This window comes from Marmota marmota, unplaced genomic scaffold (assembly GCF_001458135.2).
Source record: "Marmota marmota marmota unplaced genomic scaffold, marMar, whole genome shotgun sequence".
Lineage (NCBI taxonomy): Eukaryota > Metazoa > Chordata > Mammalia > Rodentia > Sciuridae > Marmota > Marmota marmota.
The window spans coordinates 32217822-32241216 of NW_026000016.1; the positions used below are offsets into that span (position 1 = coordinate 32217822).

At 35.5% G+C, this 23395-nt stretch overlaps 1 protein-coding gene across 4 annotated transcripts in view; it reads right to left on the reverse strand.

Moving 5' to 3' along the window:
- Kcnk2 (potassium two pore domain channel subfamily K member 2) overlaps window positions 1-23395 on the reverse strand; it is a 186234-nt gene that overhangs the window by 35222 nt on the left and 127617 nt on the right. For all 4 annotated transcript variants that reach the window (XM_048809384.1, XM_048809386.1, XM_048809385.1 and 1 more), the window contains 2 exons: window positions 14495-14655; window positions 12170-12356 (listed from right to left, as the gene is read on the reverse strand). In XM_048809384.1, the coding sequence (XP_048665341.1) occupies window positions 12170-12356; window positions 14495-14655 (348 nt within the window). The remainder of the gene's footprint in view (window positions 1-12169; window positions 12357-14494; window positions 14656-23395) is intronic.

Sequence of the window (23395 nt, forward strand, 5' to 3'; positions counted from 1 at the left end):
CTTTCAAGATCAGGTGAAATAAGTACTTCTTAGTGAGACCTTTCATTACTTTCTGAGTCATAGTGATTTTTCTTTGTTCCAAGTTTCTTTTTCATGTTATTTATTGTAATCAGTCTTAACTAATCCAGCACTTAATTATTGCATGTGTATACTAATGTCTCTTTCCATTTCTAGTGTAACAAGTAGAAAATAGAGCGTATACTTTTTCTGGGAATGCAACTACTTTATATTTTTACCTTACTGCCAATAAATACATGCTACCCGATTGATTTATGACCGAACTGAACAGAAAGTGAGCAACTCCAGTGATGGTTCTTATTTCAAAGTCATTAGTACAATCAACTGGATTGATAACCAGTGCCAGAAATAACACCTTCATAGATTGATTGAGAACAAACAGCAATTTTCAGGTAATTCTGCCATTCATTATTCTCTGACTTTTCAAAGGAATTCCCGTATTTTTCATAAATTGAAATCCCTAGTTCTCAAGGAAGATTTTGGCAAAGGAGGTCTTTTCCTCTACTCTCACCCTTGAGGGAATTCTCCATTTATTTGGTACAATAACTTCACCTATGAAAATCTGTATATATTTCAACACAATCTTTTATTTTAAAGGGACATTTTTAGGTACACTCAAAATTTTTCCTTTATTTGCCTAAATTATACACACACAAATATACATATATATACACACACATATAAATATATATACACACATACGAACACATATATATTTGTATATACATATATGTTTTTATTAGAACTTTATAATTGTATATAGCACTTGGGTTCATCCTGACAAACTCAAGTATTCATTCTTTATTCAACACATATTAAAAGTAATACATATTAAATTCCTAATACTAAAATCGTGGCTTATTTTCACCAGTGAAGAATTAAGTCCCTGTCTTTAGAAAAGCAGAATTTAGCCTAAGAAAGCCTCACATGGAAAACCACAATGGAATACATCAAGTAATGGCAAAAAAAGAATCAAAAAGTGCTATGAGAGGACACTGGAGAAAGGAATTCTACTTCTGGAAGAGGGAGAGGGAGAGAAATCGAGTCTTAAGTACTGAGTACCCAAACATGGAATATTCCTGCTATGGTTTAGATATGAGGTGTTCCTCCAAAAGCTCATGTGGGGAACAATGCAAGAAGGTTCAGAAGCAAAATGTTTAGATGATGAGAGTTGTAACCCAATCAACAAATTAATCCCCTTATAGGAATTAACTAGGCAGTAACTGTAGGAGGTAGGGTGTGGTTGGAGGAGGTAGGTCAGTGGGGGTGTGCCTTTGTGGTTTATATTTTGTCCCTGGTAAGCTGAGTGCATGCTCTGGTGAGCTTGTGCTTTCTCTCTCTCTCTCTCTCTCTCTCTCTCTCTCGCTCTCGCTCTCGCTCTCTGTCTCCTGATTACCATATCCTGAGTTGATTTCCTCCTCCACAAACACATTTCTTCCATGATGTTCTGTCTCTGGTCCAGAGCAATGGAGTTACCTGTCAATGAACTGAGACCTCTGAAATCATGAGCCCCAAAAACCTTTTTCTCCTCTAAAATTCTTTTCAGTTCTCTTGGTCACAATGACAAAAAAAAATTTCAGTTTGAAAACATATGGTCTAGTCAGAGGATTTTTGTAGTTGATGAAACTCCAAATGAGTGGAGAACAGGGAGTAGAAGGGAGAACCCTGGAATTTAGAAAAGTAGGTCATGTCAGATTGTAAAGACTTGATCCTAACACAATGGCAAGTAAGTAAAAGGTTATAGAGAGCTTGGTCCTATATTCGAGTTTGACTCTATGAGCAGAAAGATCTTAGTGACAGAGAAGGATTGACAGCAAAGCCCCAAGAGAAACTTTTGTTATGATCTAGCTGAAAATTGTTGTCAGATTTAGGGCAGGCATGGGAAGAAGAGTCAGTTTAGAAGCAGCATCGGAACCGATGACCAATTATTTGGTGTGACAATTGAAAGGCAGAGCTCTCTGAAGATCAAAGACCGTCACAAGGGAGATAATGCAGTAACTTAATAGAGGACTGGACAGTGACCAAAACAAAGAATAAGGAATGAGCACTTTTGGATCAACAGCATAGAATCTAGGGATGTGTAAACAGTGGTCATGGATTTACTCAATTCACAAAAATTCAACTCACCCATTCAGAAGAACAGCTGATAAATAGCTACTATATATTAAGCACAAATATTCCAAGTGTTACATTACATTAACTATAGTTGGCCACAGTGACAGCTTTCAAATACTAAAGGGCAAGCATTAAAAGTCGGTGGGGGGCATTTTTCTATTAGCTAAATCATGTACATAGACATAGGCTCAACTTTCTTTTGGGACAAATAATAATTTTAGGAATACAGTTTTAAAAAGGGACAATATTGCCTTCAAACTAGAGTTAACATTTTTACCTTGGGCAGAACTTTATTTTTAAAAATCATTTATGGGAAGGATTAGTGTAGCTAAATGAATTTCAGGATGTTTAAGACTTGGCCCATGGAGGATACAGCTTCACAAATTCACAGAACTGATTAAGAAATGTGTGTGGAAACCTGTTATATGATAGGCTCACCAGCAAATTCCATTTTTCAAATGTTTCCATTTCAATGAAACCAAAATGACATTTTTTCCAAGTACTTTCTCTTTCAAAAACCAGAAAATCTCCATCCAAATACTTGTGACTCAACACATAAGTTCACCAAGATGTGGATTTTAGGAGAGCTAGTTCATGATCAGGATGACTTTTTATACATCTTCTTTCTTATAAACAGGATGTTACAGTTTGAAAAGAGTAAATTCACTTAATCACTAAAAGGCCTATATTTGGGTAAAATGTTCAACCCACAAGTTTTAGTGGATTCTAAACCTTGGGAAAAACTGTTTTTCTTTTCTTAATTGCCACTCTTGAAATAACTGGCAGTCAGATGATCTAGGAAAAAAGAATATACATATATATATATATAAATTGAATACATACATAGGTATATATGTAATCAATTTTTTATATATTGAGTATTGTTAAACAACTCACAAATCTTACTTACTTTCTGATATATAAGACTTATAAATGAATTTCCACATTAATCAATCCACTTGATTCAGGACTCTTACCCAAGATTAGCATATCTGTAATGTTTTAAATTTGGAATTTCTAAAAAAAAAATCTTGAATGTTACAAGCATTAATTTCCTAGCTACATTCGAGAGACTTATACACGTGTCTTTTGTTTATTAAGAATCTGGAGTAATTTCTCTATCCTTCCCCACCATTATCTCCACCACTCTGTTTTTGCTCTTTTGTCTTTCCGAGATTCAGGCTGCAGGATGCACTGAGCAGCTCTCACCTCTGGGATTCCCCACCAACCTGACAGCAATAGTTATATCACAGTTCCCCCCCACACACACACCTCTTGGTTGTCATAGAAAATATACACACATACACAAAGTTTTCTTTTCCCCATTGTAAGAGCTTTCTAGCTGATCATTAGAACATACAGATGGTAATAACAATTGCAAAGAGGGGTGAAATTTGAAAGGTTTCAGAAATCTTACAAATGTTTCCAAGTAGATAAAGTCTAATCTTTCTGAGTCACATGGTATGTAGTAGCCTTTTTTAGATGGTGTCCTCTTTCTCTGATGCTTACAAAAGGAACTCAGCCAGAACCTAATTCAATCTAACAGATAAAACTAGTAAATATATAGGAAAGGTACATGCTGGCATTATTGCTAGGAACCAATATCTCCATAAAGTAGGTTCCTAACCATTTGCTATGAACAATCCCTCTACCTAGCATTAAGACAGCTCTTTCCTACCTGGTCCCAAAGAGTCACTGACTAAGGGTCAGAATAGCCCCAGAGGCCATGGGCAGGTACCTCCTAGGAAAGTTTTTCTCATTCTGGCCCTCATAGTTCTGTATAACCCAGTCAATATGCTCATTTCAGCTGATATACTGGATGTTCAAAATCTGATTGGGAGAGAGGAGTGAAAAATAAGGCTTACCAATCATCCACACAAATAAAACAATGCCATAGATACTGAGGTGAATTGTATTTCCACAACTCACATTTTTTTTTTTTTATGGACCTAGGACAGGACCATTAGTAAGCCTTATTTTCAATGCCTTTTCACTACTAAAGCTGATGATTGAATTAACCTCACTCAGTCTGTTCAGAACTCAAGAGTGAAACCCCGGTCTACATTGATCCCCCAAAATCCTACTTTAATGATTACTTTAAAATAGAGACGTCACAGTCTCAGTAGAGTAATTAATGTGGCAGGTCACACAGGAAAGTATGCAAAGGAGCAAACCCAGGCCTGCCCCGATCCAAAAAAATCACTCTTTTCTTTGGACCCAGTTGTCTATGCCACCTAGAATCTCAGGCATTATCCTTCTTATCCTTTGTTCACTGCTTAGTCTATTTATGCTGCTCTAACAGTATACTGAAAACTATTCATTTATCTCTCAAGAGTTCTGGAAGCCGGAAAGTCTAATTTCAAAGCACAGGTATCTGGTGAGGGCTTTTGTCCTGCCTCATCTTATGGCAGAAGACATAAGGTTAAGGGAGAGAGCAAGAGGGACCCATACTCTTCCTTTTATGACAGTGTCTATTCAATCAAAAAGGGTAAAGACCTCATGGCCCAATTACCTCTCAAAGGTCCCACCTCTTAATACAATTACAGTGGCAATTAAATTTCAATCTGAGTTTTAGAGGAGACTAATATTCAAACTATAATATCCACCAACCCGTTTTACCCATATTGCATAGCAGATACTTAGCTCAGGCTAGAAACACAAAGTCCAAACTCTTCTCCTCAGAGTTCTTACCTGAAAGCCCTGTGAGTCTGCGGACAAGCACTATTTTACCAGAAATTTCCTTGCCTTTTCCTGTGTTTACTCCAACAGTTTCCAACAGTTGGTCTGTAAAGAACTTGAATATGCAACGCCCTTTCCCTCATATTTAATTTTCTTTATCTGTGATTTTTTTTTGGAATCACAAAATATTTATTTAAAAAATATACATCCTGGTTTTAGACAATTATCTAGTCCTTCTGGACTATTCTAAGCCCTTCCTCTGGTTTTCTAAAATGCATATGAATTATAGAATGTAGACATGGATATATAACTTCATCCTAAAGAAAAATGGGTGTGTTAGCTTTATGTTACTAAAGCAAAATATCTGAAGCAATTAATTTATAAAGAGAAAAGGTGTATTTAGTTCAAATGTTCTGGAGGTTCCAGACCAAGATCAGATGGCCTCATTGTTTTGGATCTCTGTTGAAAGTGCCAGATAGCAATGTCAGGGAGAATGTGTCAGAGCAAACTCTCACGTCATGAGCCAGGAAGCAAGACAGATGAGACTGGGTCCTATCATTCCTTTTGAAAGCACACTCCTAATGACCTAGAAACCTCACACAAAGCCTCATTCCCCAGTACCTGGGGACCAAGCTTTTACATACGGACCTTTAGAGAAACTCATCCAACCAATATTAATGGTAGTCATACCTTCACTTTTGTCTACCAGTATTTTAGTTTATATACTGAATACTGATTTCAAATTTTTGTTTGATTTTATTTTTATTAATTAAAGCTATCTCGCTTTAATATGTGGGACATTATTTCTCTTGTAGTGTATTTTGTTAAAGTAACTGAACAAAGTATCTACCATTACTTCAAGAACTGAGAGTGTCTTTCAATGATACTGTAAAACTTATGTTCTTTTCTGCAAATGGACATATGGCTTCAGTACTAAACAACAGCTCACTTACTAAACCAAATTTTTCATATATCATTGAGTTAGAAAAATATAAGGTGAAATGGTAATCAAACACGTCTACCATTTGAACCTGTATGTTTGAATTTTAAATGTCAGAATTCAAACAGTGGCACATTTTCTTCTATGTACTTGATCTAAAATTAGGAAAACTGCTATTAGAAAAACAGCAGTCTCCTGATCCCAAAAAGAGGTTAAGACATTTTCTTACTCATCCTTTGCAAAGATGAAAATCTACAGTATATCAGATTAATGCAATTGTTAATCCCTAGAAATACCTTTAAATCTCAATATAGAGTAATTTGGAGTCTTTTTGTTTTACTAACCTTTGTATAATTTACTTCTTGCTTCAAGAAGCCATAACTATCAATCACTATTTTCCTCCTCATACTTTTTTCTCCTTTGTTTCTGCAATGATTCTATATCTCAATCCTGAAATCTAAAAATTACTAGCTCTCTAATTTGTCCACAGTCACAAGGCTTTCTCAACTGTTTGGATCCAATTCCATTAATTATGCAGATAGATATCAATTCTCCTGTTACTGGCTGAGAGATAAATGACCAGACCCTCCCAGAATTCTCCTGTATTACAAAGCAGAAAGAGAAGGCTCCCCATTTAATTGTTGCTCCTGGATTTCATTTATCTGTCCTATAAGAACAGGAAGCAGAGCAGTCATCACATAGTGCTGAGAGCTGTATTTGACATACAGTGTGTGATCACTATATGTCTGAATGAATGAATGAATGCAGAATATAACACATCTCCCTGGCAATTAGACAAACCCTCTTTCTGATCAAAGCAATTCTTCTGAGCCCTCCTGTGGTGATGGCAGTAGTAGTGGTGACTATTCTTCAAAACACCTCACTCCTCATCAGGTACTTTTTTTGCTATCTGATGAATTCCTGGCAAATTTTTACTCAGTGATCTGCATAATCACAGCATGTTAATAACCAGTCTCTAACAGTTGCAAAATTCTTCGGCAACATCAGGTACTGTTTTCTAGTGGCTCTCTGCTAAGAACAACTGTTCTGGGAAAAATAAAAACTTGCCATGCATTTTAAACAGAGATTTACATGTTTTCACAATAAAATGCCCTTTAATAAAGTAAGCTCCCATTGAATGAGTCATGTTTTTACAGAAAAGCAATAGTTTGGTTAGTAAAAACTACATTTCTAATAATGATTTTCTAAAATACAATTCCAAGAAAACTTAGTTCTTAATATGAGACCTACAAATATGCTTTTGCCATGTCAAAAAAAAGTGATGACAAATGATCATAGAACTGAAAAAAATTATAAAAATGTAGTAAAGGTGAGTGTGTCAGGGAAGAAGAGTTTTAACTGGGGAAGTCCCAAATTGTGTTTCTTATAAAGGGAACACAAGACACTAAGCATGAAATGTGTTTAACCTAATAAGCACTCAATAGCTACATGTGTGATGAAGAAAATCTCATCATTTAACCAAATAAACTAAATTTCACTGGTCAGAATTCCAAGACAATGTATTTGGATGGCTGAATAAAATTTTTGTTCAAATGGAAAATGTGTTTTCACAGTATCAACCATGAGGATTTCTTAGAATACCCAAATTTCTTTTGGCTAAAATTTTGGGGTTTTATTAGAAAACTAGGTAATGCAAGGACATTGCTTGATGGAAGTGAACATTTGTATCTGGCTTTTTCCTCATTCATTTTACTGCTTGTGAACTAACACGGTTTGGGTGGTGGGCAGGGAGGTTGAGGACTTCATTGGGCAACTTCTAAACAAAGCTGTGGAAATGTTTCTTAGCTTGCATGACCCCCTTTAATCCTACCTGCTGTTACGTTAAAGGAAACACCAGATTCGAAAGGAATTATAAATTGTGTTGAACTAAGTCATTATTTGGCTTTCCTTAAATTTTTTATTATTGTCAACTAATCGTTATTATGTTTTTTACAGTCATGTATGGAACAAGAGAGCAAGTTGTGAAAGCAAGCCTGAATAAACCAAGGATAATTTTTCACACATTTCTTATATGATTAATATTACTTCTTAGATCTTAAAGGAGAAAAGCTGATTCAGATCTGTTTATAAGGCAAGTCTGAGGCAAACATGGGTTAACAATGTATCATCCCAGATTTCTGGACAAATGAATAATAAAACAACTGACATTAAAAACAGAACATAGAAAACCAACATTAATTCTCAAATATAATTAGCTTTACAACTAGAAATTTGACCGTAAATCACAGGCACTCATAAAAAATCAATCAAGGGACATTTTGTTAAATCATTTTTTCTCACATTTTAGGGAATCACGGGGTACTCACTCCTTTTAGCAATGAGGATGTGTTTATTCATATATTTTAAACCCTGTGACCTCCCAAGTCCCTTTTAGCCCCAAAACACTGGTGAGAGGACAAAGGGCTATCAAGAAGAATTAGATACCAATCACTAAGGTCATCTGCCAGCCACTACAACATGTCCCCTGCAGAAATAGAAACGGAAATATAAAATTGAAAATCTGCTGGGAGATCTCTTTATGCAGAAAATGTACTCCCAGCTGGGTTCCTATATTCAGTCAGATACACAGAGATCCCTGAACACAGCCTTTTCATCTGTCCTGGTAGTTTCTAAATGCTTTTGACTGAACATCGACAGCAGTGGGAAAAGTATTACATGAGCAAATCTAAATATATATGCATTTAAGAATTAGAAATGTGTTCCACTTTAGTGTAGTCTGGTGTGGACATGGAGAAACATAAAAAATTAAAAATTACAACATAAGGAATGAGATTTAAAAATACATAGAACAGAACTGTCCTATTTTCTACCCATGGCAAAAAGTCTACCTGCATGGACTTTCTTGCTCCTTCTCTGTGGAGGAACACTAGTTCAGAGCCCTGATCTACATCTCTTCATCACTTGCTATTCTTGAGACGCTCCTAAGGATGACTTCTCTATTCAGAAATATGGGTATATTGCAACCTGTCTCCTAAACATTTACAGATCACTTTCCAAAATTTAATTCTTTCCCTTTAATAACAAACACCTCAACTTGAAAAAAATATGTTCTTTAAGATGTCTTCAGAGAAATTGAATATAGCAATGTAACTGAACCCTAATCCTATTTGGAGCAGGTTTTGCAGGCTTTGAGGGCACCAGGTGGTAAGTACAGAAAATGAAAGGTAGAATTCTGTTTTCTTTTAAGACTTATAATCCAATAGAAAGATGAAAAGGTTCAGGTGTGAGTAATGCTTCTTGTTATTCCTGGGGGAGTGGGGGGGGGGGAATCTCAAAATTAAGTGAGAACAATGTCTACGCAACTTCTAATTGCAAGAAGGAAGGTTCTTAAAAGTAAATAACCTGATATTTCCCAGCTGGAGGACTTGCCACAATTCAATGGATAATTTCTTTTTCTATTTAGGTCCCCAGAAGCAAAGGCTAATTTTGTGTCCTCTACTGAACTATATGAGGCAATTCCTTTTCAAAAACCTTACAATATTTGGTATCGGGAGTTAAACTCAGGGGCATTTAACCACTGAGCCACATCACCAACCTTTTTAGTTTTTGTTTGTTGTGTTTTTAATTTTAGAGACAGGGTTTTGCTGAGTAGCTGAGTTGCTAGGACTTTGCTAAGTTGCTGAGACTGGCATTGAACTCAAGATCCTCTTGCCAGAGTCACTGGGATTGTAGGTACGCGCCACCACACCCAGCCAATTTCTGTTTCTCCAAAGATTCTTACACAGGGCACGATATTCACCCAGCCTTTGCCACAGGACCCCCCTTGTCTCTTTTCCAAAATTGGTCCCTGGGCACACAAATCTGGCTTGTGATTTCTGGAGTACCTGGAACTGAGTTCTATAGTTTCACAAAGAGCAAAAGAGCCAAAAAAAAAAAAAAAAAAGAAAAAGAAAAAGAAAAAAAAATAGATAAAGAGATGAGTTAACAAACCTGGTGTTCATCAGCCTCCTCTTTAATTTATCTTACCCAGGATTTGTCATTTTAATCATCAAATTACTATGTAATAATTAGCAACATATATTTCTACCATTTTTAAGTTATTCCCTTTGTAAAATGAAAATTAAATGAAAGCAATTCACTTAATGAGGGTTATAATATCATAAAAGCCTGGTAACAATAGTGTTGTTTCTAGATTATACTTAACTGCAACCAGCTATCATTTTGCCACCCTGTTCTATGACACTGTGCTATGACGCGGAATTCAGGGTCCCACCAAGACACACAAGATTATTTTCACTGAACTCCTCTCCTCAGTTGAGAGTGACCACTAATAGACCCACATGATCCAGCCAATTCCAGAATGTTGATCTCTTAAGGTGAGCTAAAAACAAATTTTCTTCATCTTCTACAAAACCATCAAGTAAAAATATTTGGTTTTCCCCACCAAGTCAGTTTATATAGTGGTCACAAATACAATATTATTTTAAGATTCCACCCACACTTTTTTATTTATAATTTTTAGGTTTTTTTTTTAGAGAGAGTCTCAGACCAAACATACTGGGTTGACACAGTCTGTCAGTAGTTTCAAATAACATACACCATATGAGTCTGTTAACCTAAAAATATGAAACTTCCACATAATACCTATATATTCCACCATTGCTTTAAGACCTTATAAATTGTATTTATAAAATCATAAGACATCCCGAGATTAATGAACCTGAAGTATACTTTCTGTTATCAACTGTGTCTTACTTTCTCCAACAGTAACATTACTATTTATTTCTTGGGCCAGTTATACATCTTCAAGGAGATAAAGGAAGAATGGGTATTTTAGGACATAAGCTTGTCTTCTTACATGCAGTTAAAACGTCTGAAATTCCATTTTACTAATTATAAAACTAAAAGTTCTCCAGCAGAATTCTCCTTTACAGCCCCTCCATCCTATACAGAGACATAGTATTTCTGACCAAAAGCAAAGCTTTGGTTATGAAAGCATCCCCAGTCTTCAAAGACATTACACATTCCCCACAAAGGAGGGGTTTGCCAGGTTAAATACTAGTTAACAAATCAAGAGAGACAGAGAACTATCAGCCCTCCCTAAGATTTTATAGAACTGCAAAACATATTTTCTTTCCTGAAAACATTTACGTAAGAAATTTAGGTCAAGAAAAAAGGGCAAATAGCCAGAAAAAAAAAAAAACCTCTCTTAAAATTTAAATTATGCTGTTGAGATGACTCTAGAATGTTTAATAACATAGTCCTACTATGTTTACCATGTTTTTCTAATACTCAAAAAGGATTTTTTTAAGAATGGTTTATATTTGGGGGAGCTAGTCAAAATGATCCATGAGGAACCATTTTCACAGTTATTTTCACAACCAATATTATGATTTACTTAAGGTTTGAGCTGTAACAATACTATTGGTTAATGTAATTAGGAAAATGAGAGTTGAAAAATAAGAAAGTAAAATCTAAAAAAGCAATGATAAAGAAAATAATGGTTTAAATACATATAAAAGGGTAAATCAAAGAATGTAAATAGAAAAATATAGACACTACATGATCTTCTTTAGGTAAAATCAAAAATACCATCCTAAGAACTGAAAATTAAATGAGTAAATTCTACATAGAAAAGGAAGTTTTAAGTAGCCAAAAATGTCATCTACAGTTTGCATCTCATTTTAAAACTAAGGCAAGAGAGGGTGTAAGTAGAAAGGGCAAAAGATAAGCTGAACTTGAATTCCTGTACTGCTAGGGAGAAAAAAAAAAATTAAGAGGCAGATGCGTGGTTTCTGGAATTAAGGTAGAAATGTGAAATTCTGCACAACCAGCAATTTACATTTCTTTCACAGAATAAAAAAATGTGTTCAACCACATCCTTCTGTTTATCTCCAGTGTAACAGAGTCACTTTTGTCTTTGCCATTATTATGAATTGAACTGTGTCCTCAAAAAGATGTGTTGAAGTCTCAACTCCCAGGACTCCAGAAGGTGTCCTAACATGGAAATAATGACTCTGTAGATGTCATTAGTTAACATGATATAGTGGAATGCAGTGTGCCCTTAACCCAATTTGATGGATGTCCTTGTAAGAAGAGGGGAGTTTCGACACAGAGACAGAGACAAAGGAAAAGGCTATGTGACATCAGAGGCAGAGATGGCAGGAATGCAGTTCTAAGACAAGGATCCCAAGGTCTGACAGCCTTCACCAGACACTAGGCGGAGGCAGTGATGAATTCTGCCTAGTGCCTCAGGGACCATGGCCCTGCTGACACCTCCATTTCCAGTTTTCATGAGAAGGACTTTCTTTTATTAAAAGCCACCTTGCTTGTGGTACTTTGGTATGGCAGCCCCAAGGAACTCATGCAGTCATTGTGTTTCATTACAAATCCAGGTGAAAAATCTAACTAGAAGACATGGGTTAGGAGAGCAAGGGCAGTGCCAGGATAACCTACCTGCCACATAGTCACCAAATCCAATGGTTGTTAGGGTGATAACCACAAAATAAATTGCATCCAGGGCACTCCAGCCTTCTATGTGCTTGAATATGATCGCAGGCAGAGCCACAAAGAGGACACAGCCAAACAGTATAAATATGATGGTGGAGATGATGCGAATCTTGGTCTGACTAACATTCCACTTCTAGAGGGAGAGAGAGAGATATTGGTGGATTTATTATTGATATGCCTACAAAGCTAACCTATGCACAGTTAATCAGCAATTGAGCATGTTATTTTGTTCCTTTCTATTCTTAGTTTTCAATTGTCTTTGCTTATGAAAATTGGGTAAAACATAACCAACTCAAAACAACCAATGCTAGTAATTATGCTACTTTAATTTACCCTTACATAGTTTTACAACAGGTTAAATACTTTCAAAAGTATGTTACATTAGCTCTGAGAATATTCCATTTTTTTAATCTGAACTACTTTTGAAATATATCTACTTTATAGGCATACAACTAATTATGGGCCAAACACAATCTAGAAATATACAGTAAGAGGAAATTGAAACAAGAATTGCATACTTATAATAGTGTATTGGTAAACATTAATCATGAAAGTAATTCAGGTGAACCGTCCTCAGTTCTATGGTTTTAATCTGTACAACCATAGGCAAGCATATGTCTTCAACAATCTTGAGACACAGCTGTCCTCAGCACACCTATGTTTTTCTGCCTCTTCTCCAATAAGAAAGTGTAATGCACACTATAATGTATTAAATGAAGGTTGTGCATATATCATCTAGGTATATGTCCTGTGTACAGTAAAAATTATAGATCATATCCTGTACCATGGGAAAATCACTGAATGTTAGAGTGTAAGAATGTTTTAGAGATAAAGATATATGAGATCAGATCATAGAAAGGGATCACAGGAGACTCTCTAGCCACCATGTTCCTCTCATATGTGAGGGTTAAATGAATTCAGGTTTAGAAAGTTCTTCAAATGTTGTTAGTACCAAATGCTGAATCATGACAGCTGGAATAACATCATTTATGAGAGCATAGATTATTTCTTTAATGCATTGACGTAGATGCTACATGGAAAACATTACTCAGCATGTGACAGGAAGTCAAAAAACTTACTGGATGAATGAACAATTCAACATTACCAAGTTCATGCCACTTGATTAATATAAATACAGGAGGTTTTGAATACCTATATAATACCTGTCTTATTCTACTCTAATAGTAAGAATATTTGAGCTAACTTTGATCTTAATTCTGAAACATAACTAAAGCTACATTTGGACTAGTCATTTAAAGTGAAGACTAATAATTAAAGGTTTTATTTCACCAAAAGAGTTACATGTAATTATTTTGTTGAACTTTTGTGTAAAGGTAAAACATTACTGAATAATAATTAAAATGTATTTGTTACTACCAGTAGGTAATTTGCAATCCCATTCTTTATCATAGTCCTCTATAATTTGATTCAATAACATAAGCTTATAGGCTGGGGGTGTGGCTCAGTGGTAGAGTGCTTACCTTAGCATGTGCAAGGCTGGGGTTCAAGTCCCAGCACCGCAAAAAAAAGAAAAAAAAACTTATAATCATAGGTATATTATTTTTTTTCTTACAACATTGATAAAAGAATTTTGTCTTATTAATTTTTTTCTACTGAATATCATGCAACCATGAGCATTTTCATGTGTACTACCTTTGGTTCTACTGAATTCCTTAGATAAATTTTTATTAATGGCATTACTTAATTAAGTGACATGATCACTTTTTTTCTGTAACTGCTTATTATTACACCCTTCCCAAAGGGGCTATATAAGTTTAGAGTACACAAAGTACTAAAGAGTACACAAAGATACTAAGGCAAATGTTTAAATAACAAATTATTATCAGTCATTTACTACCAACGTTAAGGTTTAATTTATCCTGCTGCCAATCCTGAGAGTATTGTCTTATGGTACTTTTACTCATATTATTAAACTGAAAAGAAAATGGAAGTGTGAGGGGAAAATACATCATTTAAAAGAATATAGGTAGGAGAAAGTACATCTGGAATTTGAACCTAGAATTGTTGGATTACTACTTTGTATTTCCCTGTGTGTACTTTTGGGTTTTTCTCATATAATAATTGATTCACTCAAAGAAGTGTTAATTTGATTAAAATACAGTGAGTTATATGCTAAGAGAGACACATATAATCTAGTATGGAAACTCTAATAATTAAGTTTTTCTCTCTACCTGAGGTGGCAGAAAAGGTATAATATTTTTTAAAAAATGAAATAATAAATATATGTAGCTTAAAATCTATGGTACTCACAATAAATGTATCTTCCACTTTGGCAATTCCTTTTCCAAATATGGTCCCTAGCTGATCTCCAACTCCAGCCAACAGAAACCCAAAGAGGGGAATTCCCAGTAAGGCATAGATGATACAGAATATTTTTCCGCCTTCTGTGCGTGGTGAGATGTTTCCAAATCCTTAAAAGAGGAAAATATTCAGTTGTTTATAAATGAATCATTTAAAACATATGACTTCAAGACTGATGAAACAGAAATACCCAAATCATATAACATACCATTTATTAATTTTAAAGTTAAGAATCTTTTTGCATTATATAAATGTTAACATAATTAATATGCAATACTCTGTTTTAAGCAAATATTTCAATAAAATCCAATGTAGAGCTAATGTTGCAATTGAACTTTGATAAGATGATGAAAACTGAGGTGCTAACACATGCAATGAAGTCCTCATTTTCACCCAGTTTGCCTCCCTCTCACAAGCACTGACAGTCCCGCTGACTCTAAGGTTTTCATTGTCATTGAGAACACACTGAGAAGAGCACATTGCCCTCATTTACAAGCATTCAAATATGCTTAATTTATTTAGATTAAAGCTGAGTAGCACTTTTTAAATCTTTTATTCAAGTGCACTCCACAAAGCCATAACTAAAAACTTTCTAAATTTTTTTGAAGTTCTGAAGATTTGAAGAATTTCCAGTTTTGCGTAAGGATATCAGCTTGATTCAAGCAATTCAACTTCACTTTTCTATAATCACAGAAACACTGTCCACACACATACCTGGGGCAGAGAACACCCACTTTTAGTGCTTAGCATGCTTCTCTTGATAGATAATCCTCTTAACTGCACTTCCTATTAAATTAATCTGGAAATTTATTAGTTTTCTCCTACTCAAAAAAGGGGATAGAAATTTTAGATTGGCTTTTTGTTGTTACTTTCTAGTTTTTTGAATATTGTAGTCAGAGATGATGGAATGTATGATTTTTACTTTTTGGAATCTATTGCGATTTATCTTTGTGGTTTTATTATGGTAAATGTTCATATCTGTTTCATTTTTATTTGAAAACAGTATGGATTTTTATTTGTCGAATAACAACATATATACGTGGGGCTCGGGTGAGCTAATATTTGGTCATTTTAACCCATACATTTTTCTGCCCATATCATTTCCATATTCCCTTCTTCCCCTTCAGTTTGGTGTTTATTGCTAATGAATTCGTCTGTGGAAGGATTTTATTTTTAAGTATCCCTATTTATGAAGAGATTTGAGGCTGAGGAAATAGCTCAGTTGGTAGAGTGCTTGCCTCATACCCACAAGGTCCTAGGTTCAATCCCCAGCATCACAAGAAAGAGAAATTTGACTTTTTCCAGGAGCCTGTCATGAAAACACTAATTACTTCCATTTTTTTTTTGTTTCGTAGTATTTTGTTACTATTAACTCAATTCTTTGAGTGAAGTCCTAAATTTCTGTTATGTAGGTGTCTTAGTTAAGCCGTTGAGAACTACTAGTCATATTTTTACACTTGAAAGCATAATACAACACTAGATTGGTTCACATTTGTAGCTGAAATTTACTTTCCAGCCCCAGTGAGAACTGTGGTTCATTTGGTGGCATACAGAAGGTTCTGGTTCAGGCAGCTGAAGTGGTTTTCTTGGTCAGGGAGAAGAGACTGATTATCTCCTGTTCAGTGTGTACTTCCCTGACTTCCAAAAGCAGCACCTCCCAATTCTTGATGTCAGCTGCCAGTTGACAGCTGCTCTATTGTGTTTCAGGACCAATGGTCCACTCTGGGGATGTCTGTACATAACTGTCCTAGAAAAGCTTGTATTCACAGCTTTATCCTGGATGTAGACAGGAAACAGTTTCTCTAACAGTTAACATTAGCGGTTCCACAGAATTTTAACTACTTTACAGGTTGACTGCCCACAAACCCATTTCTTTTTTTTTTTCCCCCCAGTGGGAGGTGGTGGTTGTTCTCCATTAAGTTACAAAATATATCCTGTCCACTTGTGGGAAACATTATTTATAGAAGACATTGGTAAAATCATATGAATAACATAAGGCAACTTTTTACATATAATGGTTGAATGGATTGAGGATATTTTGCTGAAGAAAAGACTAGGAATAGGAGGAAGCTGACTAACTGATTTCAACTATTTAAATGATGAAAACATGGAAAAGGAATCAGAGCTACTCAGATGCTTTGGAGCAAAGAACAGAAGTAATGTGTAGAAGCTGCACAAGTGAATTCATATTAAGTAACTGCAGCCAAAATATAGTAAGTGGCTATAAGAGGTAGGCAGAAGCCAGAAAATCATTTTCTGTGCCTAAAATTTTAGACTGATGTTTGTTTTCTAGGTTTCCTTATAATTCAGTAGGCAAATGTACATAAATAAGAGGGTTCTCTGATATTGGCTTTCACCATGTGTATAATTGCTTATCCATGTGTTAAAAACATTAACTGATCATCTACTACTTTGTAGGCAGTATGTTAAACCTTAGGGATGGGACCATGAAGCTGGCAGATTTAATCTCTTAGAGTTTATTACCCAGTGAAGAACAAAGACCAGGGACTGACACATGTATGTGTGATAAGCACATACTACAGAAATTACAGGATGCTCATGATGAACATGGATTGAGGAGAATGAGAAGCTGCACATAGGAATGAACCACAGCAACCATCTGAAACTTGAGTAGAAGTCACCTAGAAGGCAGAAAGAAGTAAGGTTCATGACAAGGCTGAAGAACCACAGATGTAAAAATCTTAAGAGGAAAAAAAAAGAGTATCTAGCATCTTTGGGAAACTAAAAGCATTTCAGTTTCATGGAAAGCAGTGGGAGAGTGGCAGCAGATATAGAAAGAAAGGCAACCGGAGGCTGTGTGATGAAGCATGACATCTGTACCATTTTTAGTATACTAAAAAATAACCAGATTTGAGGAGACCAAAGGCAAGATCAAGGAAGATAAGTGCTGTGGTTAGGAGAAAGAGTCCCCCCAAACCTATGTGTTATAGACTTGGTGCCCAGGGTATTAACACTAGGAGGTGATGGAACCTTTCAGGTGTGGGACCTAGTGTGAGATAACAAGGAGATACAGAGGGCTTCCTTGAAGGAGACTGTGGGACTCTACCCCTTCCACTCTCTCTTTGGCTCCCTGGCTCATGATGTAAGCAATTTTGCTCTACCACACACTCCTCACCAGGGCCTTGTGACTTCCCACCCTCTGAGCAATGGGTCCACCCAATCTTGAACCAGAATCTCCAAAACTAGGAGCCAAAATAAAATTTTTTCTCCTTATTAGTTAATTATGTCAGGTATTTCATTATGGTAACATTACACACTGACTAATACAGCAAGGAACATAACGATTTGGAATAGGTTGATTTTGATATGCCAAGTGGAATAACCAAAGAAATCCAATGCATATTGTATATGAGTCTGAAACCCAACAGAGAGCTGAGCTGGAGACAGAGATTATGGGGTAGGTGAGACACACAGAAAAAATATGTAGATTGAGGAGATAGTGTAGAGTGGAACTCGAAGGAAACCAACATTTAAAAGGCAGAGAATGCAGGAAGAACCTCTAAAGAGACTGGTTAAAAAATGAAGTGTGTTTTCAGGAAAGTTATAGAAAGAGCAAATATGAAAAGAAGGAATGGTAAATGCTTTCAAATATTTCTTAAAAGTCAAAAAGATAACTACTGGGGAACATCCAAGGATAAGCAACAAATTGGTTATCAACAAAATGGTCATTTCAATGGACCAGTGGGAGGAGGAACATACAAATAATCTCCTTTATTAAAAATATTTTTTGTAGTTGTCGATAGACCTTTATTTTATTTATTCATACGTGGTACTGAGAATCAAACCCAGGGCCTCACATATGACAGGCAAATGCGCTACCACTGAGCCCCAGCCCCAGCCCCAATAAATCTCTTTCTTGGAGCCTGTTTTTCCTTTTCTTTTTTTCCTCTTTCTCTTTCTCTATTTTTCTCCTCCTCTGTTTCTTTCTCTTCCATCCCTTTCTTTCCTTCTTCCTTTCTTTCTGTAATAAAAATGACCTTATTCTTTAAATTTTGAAATAAACTCTCAGAAAAATTGCAGGGATTATCCACAGAATTCTGTTATATGTTAACATTCCCCAACTTTGCCTTATCCCTCTCTCTGCATAAGTACATTTTTTTTTCTGAACCATTTCAGAGTAAATTGTGGAGATCAGGCCGTTTCATTCCAACTTTCTTTCCTGTGTATTTCCTTTTTCTTAAACCATTCTCTTAAATATCTACAGTACAATTAGCAAACCCAGTAGAGTTAACATGGATTCAAGATTATCATCTAATTTACAATCCACATTCAAATTCTGAAGTTCTATTAATGTCTTTAGTAACACATTTTCCCTGTTCCAGGATCCAATTCAAGATCTTACACTGTGTTGACTAGTATATCTCCTTACTCTCCTTTAATCTCCTGGAATAGTTCCTAAATCTTCTTTCATTTTTTAAAGCCTTTCATGTTTTTCAAAGAATAGAGACTGTTATTTTACAAAATGTTCCTCAGTTTGAATCTACCCAATTCTTCCTCACAAGTAGATTCAAGTCATACACTTTTTGGCAGGAATACATCTTTCTCAGTACATTGCATCTGGAAACACATAACAATGGTTTGTCCTATTGATGGTGACATTAACTTTGAGTACTTGGCTAAAGTATGTCTACTAGGTCTCTCCACTGAGAAATTACTATTCTTTCCCTTTGCAGTTAATAAGTCATTTACAGGGAGATTCTTGGAGAACATGCAAATATTCTGTTCCTTCAATTTTTTCTCACTAGTTATAGTATGAAGAATAAACAGAATGCAAATAGTGCTAAGAAAAAAAAAATTGCAATGAGAAATAAATAGCATAGTGAGATAATTCTCATTTAAAACATCCCCAAGTACATTATGTATAGAACAGAGATACTCTTTTAAAAAATACATTAATGTAATTTTTTACTTTATGTAGAACAAAAAAGCCCAGACGCATCCCCTACCTATTTGAGGAAATCCTAATGAGAAAGAAGAAATCAGAGAAAGAACAAGTAAAGTTCTTGTCCAGCCACTAACAACTCAGTGGGATGCAGATAACCTGGATATTCTTTTTATTATCTACTTTGCTCTGAAGATGAGGAGGAAGCCTGGAGTCAAGATAAAGAGCCTGCCATGGCTGGCATCCCAGCCCTAGGAAAATCTGGCAGGACCGTGGACTCTGTCATAACAAATCTATGCATTTCATCTGTCTGTCTCCTGTCTGCTCTTGCTTACTAATGCCATGGAACACTCTACAACAGAGGAATGTGAGCAAAGAACCCATCCCAGGCAAGTGTGATGAAGCCTCAGAAAGCATGTATCAAGATAATTTAAAGAATAAGGTCATTTTGATTACAGAAAGAAAAGCCATGGAATCTTTAAATTTATTTATTTGGGATTGTGCACTATTTCTGTACACTGGGCCAGCATGGAACTCAACAACTTCAAATCCATCCCCTGTTCTAGCATCAGTAAGCAAAGTACAAGAAGATAAAGGCCTCGCCAAGTCAGCAATGTGTACTCTTTGGACATGGGTCCTCTGAGAGTCCTGAAAAGATCCAACACTCTCCTTCATTACCTTCTCCAGATGAACAGCGCTGGGAGGTGGGTAGGGCAATCATTTGGGAATCTTATCCCATTCCATTTTCTTATTTTGAATGAGGAAACAAATGTCTTTACAGTCATAATCATAAGAAGTAACCAGTTTTCAGGAAGTTTCAGGGAAGAAAAATAAATGATACGGCTTTTACTATTTTATTTTTTTATCCTAAATGGTGCATCACTACAAAAAGGCTTTACTCTTTAGTAATACATGCCAAGCTGTCGAGGGAACTCAATTTGATTTGCTGCCATGCAAGTTAAAAGGGAATAAGGAATGATAGCTCTAGGTTATCATTAATTGCAGATTTAGATTTAGCCTAGAGGCTACCACAGAACATCTTCAGAAAAGCCAACAGAGGATTTCCTCAGGAAATCCAAAGAGAATTCTAGGTCCCTCATCCAAAGAGAATTCTAGGTGTAAGAAAAGCCAGTTTACCCTTCTGGGATCACTAAATGGAGACAAGTCTCCTGTGGTGTACCTGCACTTCATTTCCATTGTGTTTATGACCAAGTCAACAGAAGGGTGACCTAAGGGAAGAGAAAGGAGGAATCCTGACAGAATCCTTGTCTTAATGTTCCCTGTTTCATTTTCAAAATATTTCTCTACCTGTCATTATGCTGAGTTCCAAGGCTGAATCTGTACCTCAGAGGAGGCATGCCTCACAGAGCTCATACAACTTCTCAGTGTACACACACAAAAAAACAGTGACCTGGTAGTTTTCTGACATAAAGGGCATGTCTAGACTTTCTGAGGGACAAAATCCAGGGGTAGTCTGGAGGATGCCTCCTATTTTCTTCCCTCCACAGATTTACCCCAGCTCTAACCAGTAAGTATGGACCTGGGTGAAGGACTAGCCACCATGAATAGCTGTAGGAGCTCCAGATGAAAGATAACCTTTAACTAAAAGCAGGACAGTAAACTAAGCTTCTAAATTGCTAATATTTGTGATTATCTGGATTCCCTGGTCAGTCAGCAATACCTTCATGACCACAAGGTAAAATAATACTGCTGTAGCAAGAAGATAAAAATGAAAAAAAAAACTGTATTAAGTTTGGTTTCGTTTATGTCCTAAACTAAGATGCTTATACTCAAAATGTTTCCCTTGAAGAAAACAAGGTTTTTGGTTTATGGTCTAACATGTGCATAACAGGAAAATGGAGAGAATGACAGTCAATCCATCTTCCAAAAGGTTTGAGGAAACAGAAAAGATGGCGGACTGATGCACACAATCTTGCAGGAGGTGGGCTTAGCTTGGCCAGCGCCCAGAGAGAACAGGAACCGGAAGGGATCCGAGGAGGCATTGATGGTATGCTGGAGTTCATGTGTGAAAGGAACTGTTAAATTTTCAGGAATTTTCCAAGTTAGCTGACTTCATATTAACATACTGAAACTAGGTACAGTGGAAAGAGTCACACCACAGAAACTGGCAAGCACTGTAACTCAGGTCTTTTTTTCTTCCCTTCCTCAGCTAATGTTTACCAATACATCATCAAACACAGTAGAGTCAAATTTCAGGAATTGTAGGTAGTTTGTGCCAGAGAGACCAACGGGAGCCAACCTAGTGCACAGAGGTCAAGGAGCCAACCTAGTGCATAGAGGTCAACCTTTGACATTTGAATGACAGGGATATACAGAATTGCTGTCATCTATTCACATTAATCTCAGGTAGGGGCCTTCCATGTTCAGCTACTGTGTTCACTATAATTAGATCATTGGCCAAAAGCCTGTATGTGCCCTTTTCTGAGTACTCCAAAATAGCCTATGTTTCTGATTAGAATTTATTAGTACCAAAAATAAATAAAGTCCTCTTCAAGCACTGTGTATAGCTGTGATTATATAATTATTTCCACAATCTGTCTTTTGTCTATCTTCTCCATTTGAATATGAGTCTCACGAGTATAGAGACTAAATTATTACATAGATAATAGATGATAGATAGATAAAATGATTATAACTCTGGAACCTTGCCTAAATACGGGCTTAACTATTGCTTAATTGACAAACAATAACTATATCTTGACTGACTGATTTACAGATAAATACAAACTCCCAAAACTTTAGAAAGTAAAGAAAAAGAAAAATTATAGATCAATACAATGTTTCTCTACAAGAACTGATTTAAAAAACAAATCTTTCCATAAATAATCAATACATTAACTATCTTTGAAATGGAAATTACAGGGTTTTTTTTTAAATTTTATAACTTAATGATATATCCTAAAATTGGAAGAATGTTAATAATCTATAAATATTTTAAAATTAGAGAGAGCTGAAGTTTATTTCCAAATTAAAAAGTTGTTATCCATAGTTTAAATAGTTAAAACTATGTGTCAAATTAATGACTGGAAATAATAGAAAGATAGGAAAGGACTCAAGTATTAGTATCTGATAAATATACTTCAAATGAATTTCAAAGGTGTTGATTACTCACTAAATAGTGATGGGGTAAGTAATAAGTTACTTAGAAATAAATTAGACTTTATTTCACATTATACTCTAAACATCAGGTAGATTAAATCATCAAATATTTTTAAAATATGAACATGAAATACTATGAAGAAAAGACAGTAAAATAATTCTAACAATGTAACTACTAGAGCAGAACCACAAAGAAAGTGAGCAATAAATATGACAACACAAAAAATATAATAATGATTTCGTATAACCTCATTTAAAAGAAGAGTATAAATACTATGCAAAAGCCATTGAAGAAGGATCCCAGTGCCAATGTTACTGGTCCTACCAAGCCTCTTCTTGATCAGAGAGCTAAGTTTTCATTTTATTTTCAGTGCTAAAGGTGGCCAAGATCCACCATGTCTGCACTTTTGATTGAGATGTTCTCCCAATTAAGACTTTTACTATAATTATTTAAACCTTGAATCAATAATCAAAAATATACCTAGTTACTAGAAAATTTCAAGTACCCATCATGATAAATCAATAAGCCTGCAACATATTATTAGTGATGTGTACTCAAAATATTTAATGAAAGCCTGTGAAATAGTCAAATTTACAAAGGAGTTTATCTCCATTGAAAGAGGTCAGGTTTAATTTGTAATAAGCAACAGTTTTGGTTATCCAAAAGTCAAAATAGCATTTTGACTCTCTGTGTATGACTTGCTGAACTTAATTGTGTTGAACTGTTTATACTTGTTGGCTGAAGTTTTCATGAACTGCCTAATGTCAGGTAGAACTAAATAGTTCTACCTGACATTAGGCAGTTCATGAAAATCCTGAATTTCTTA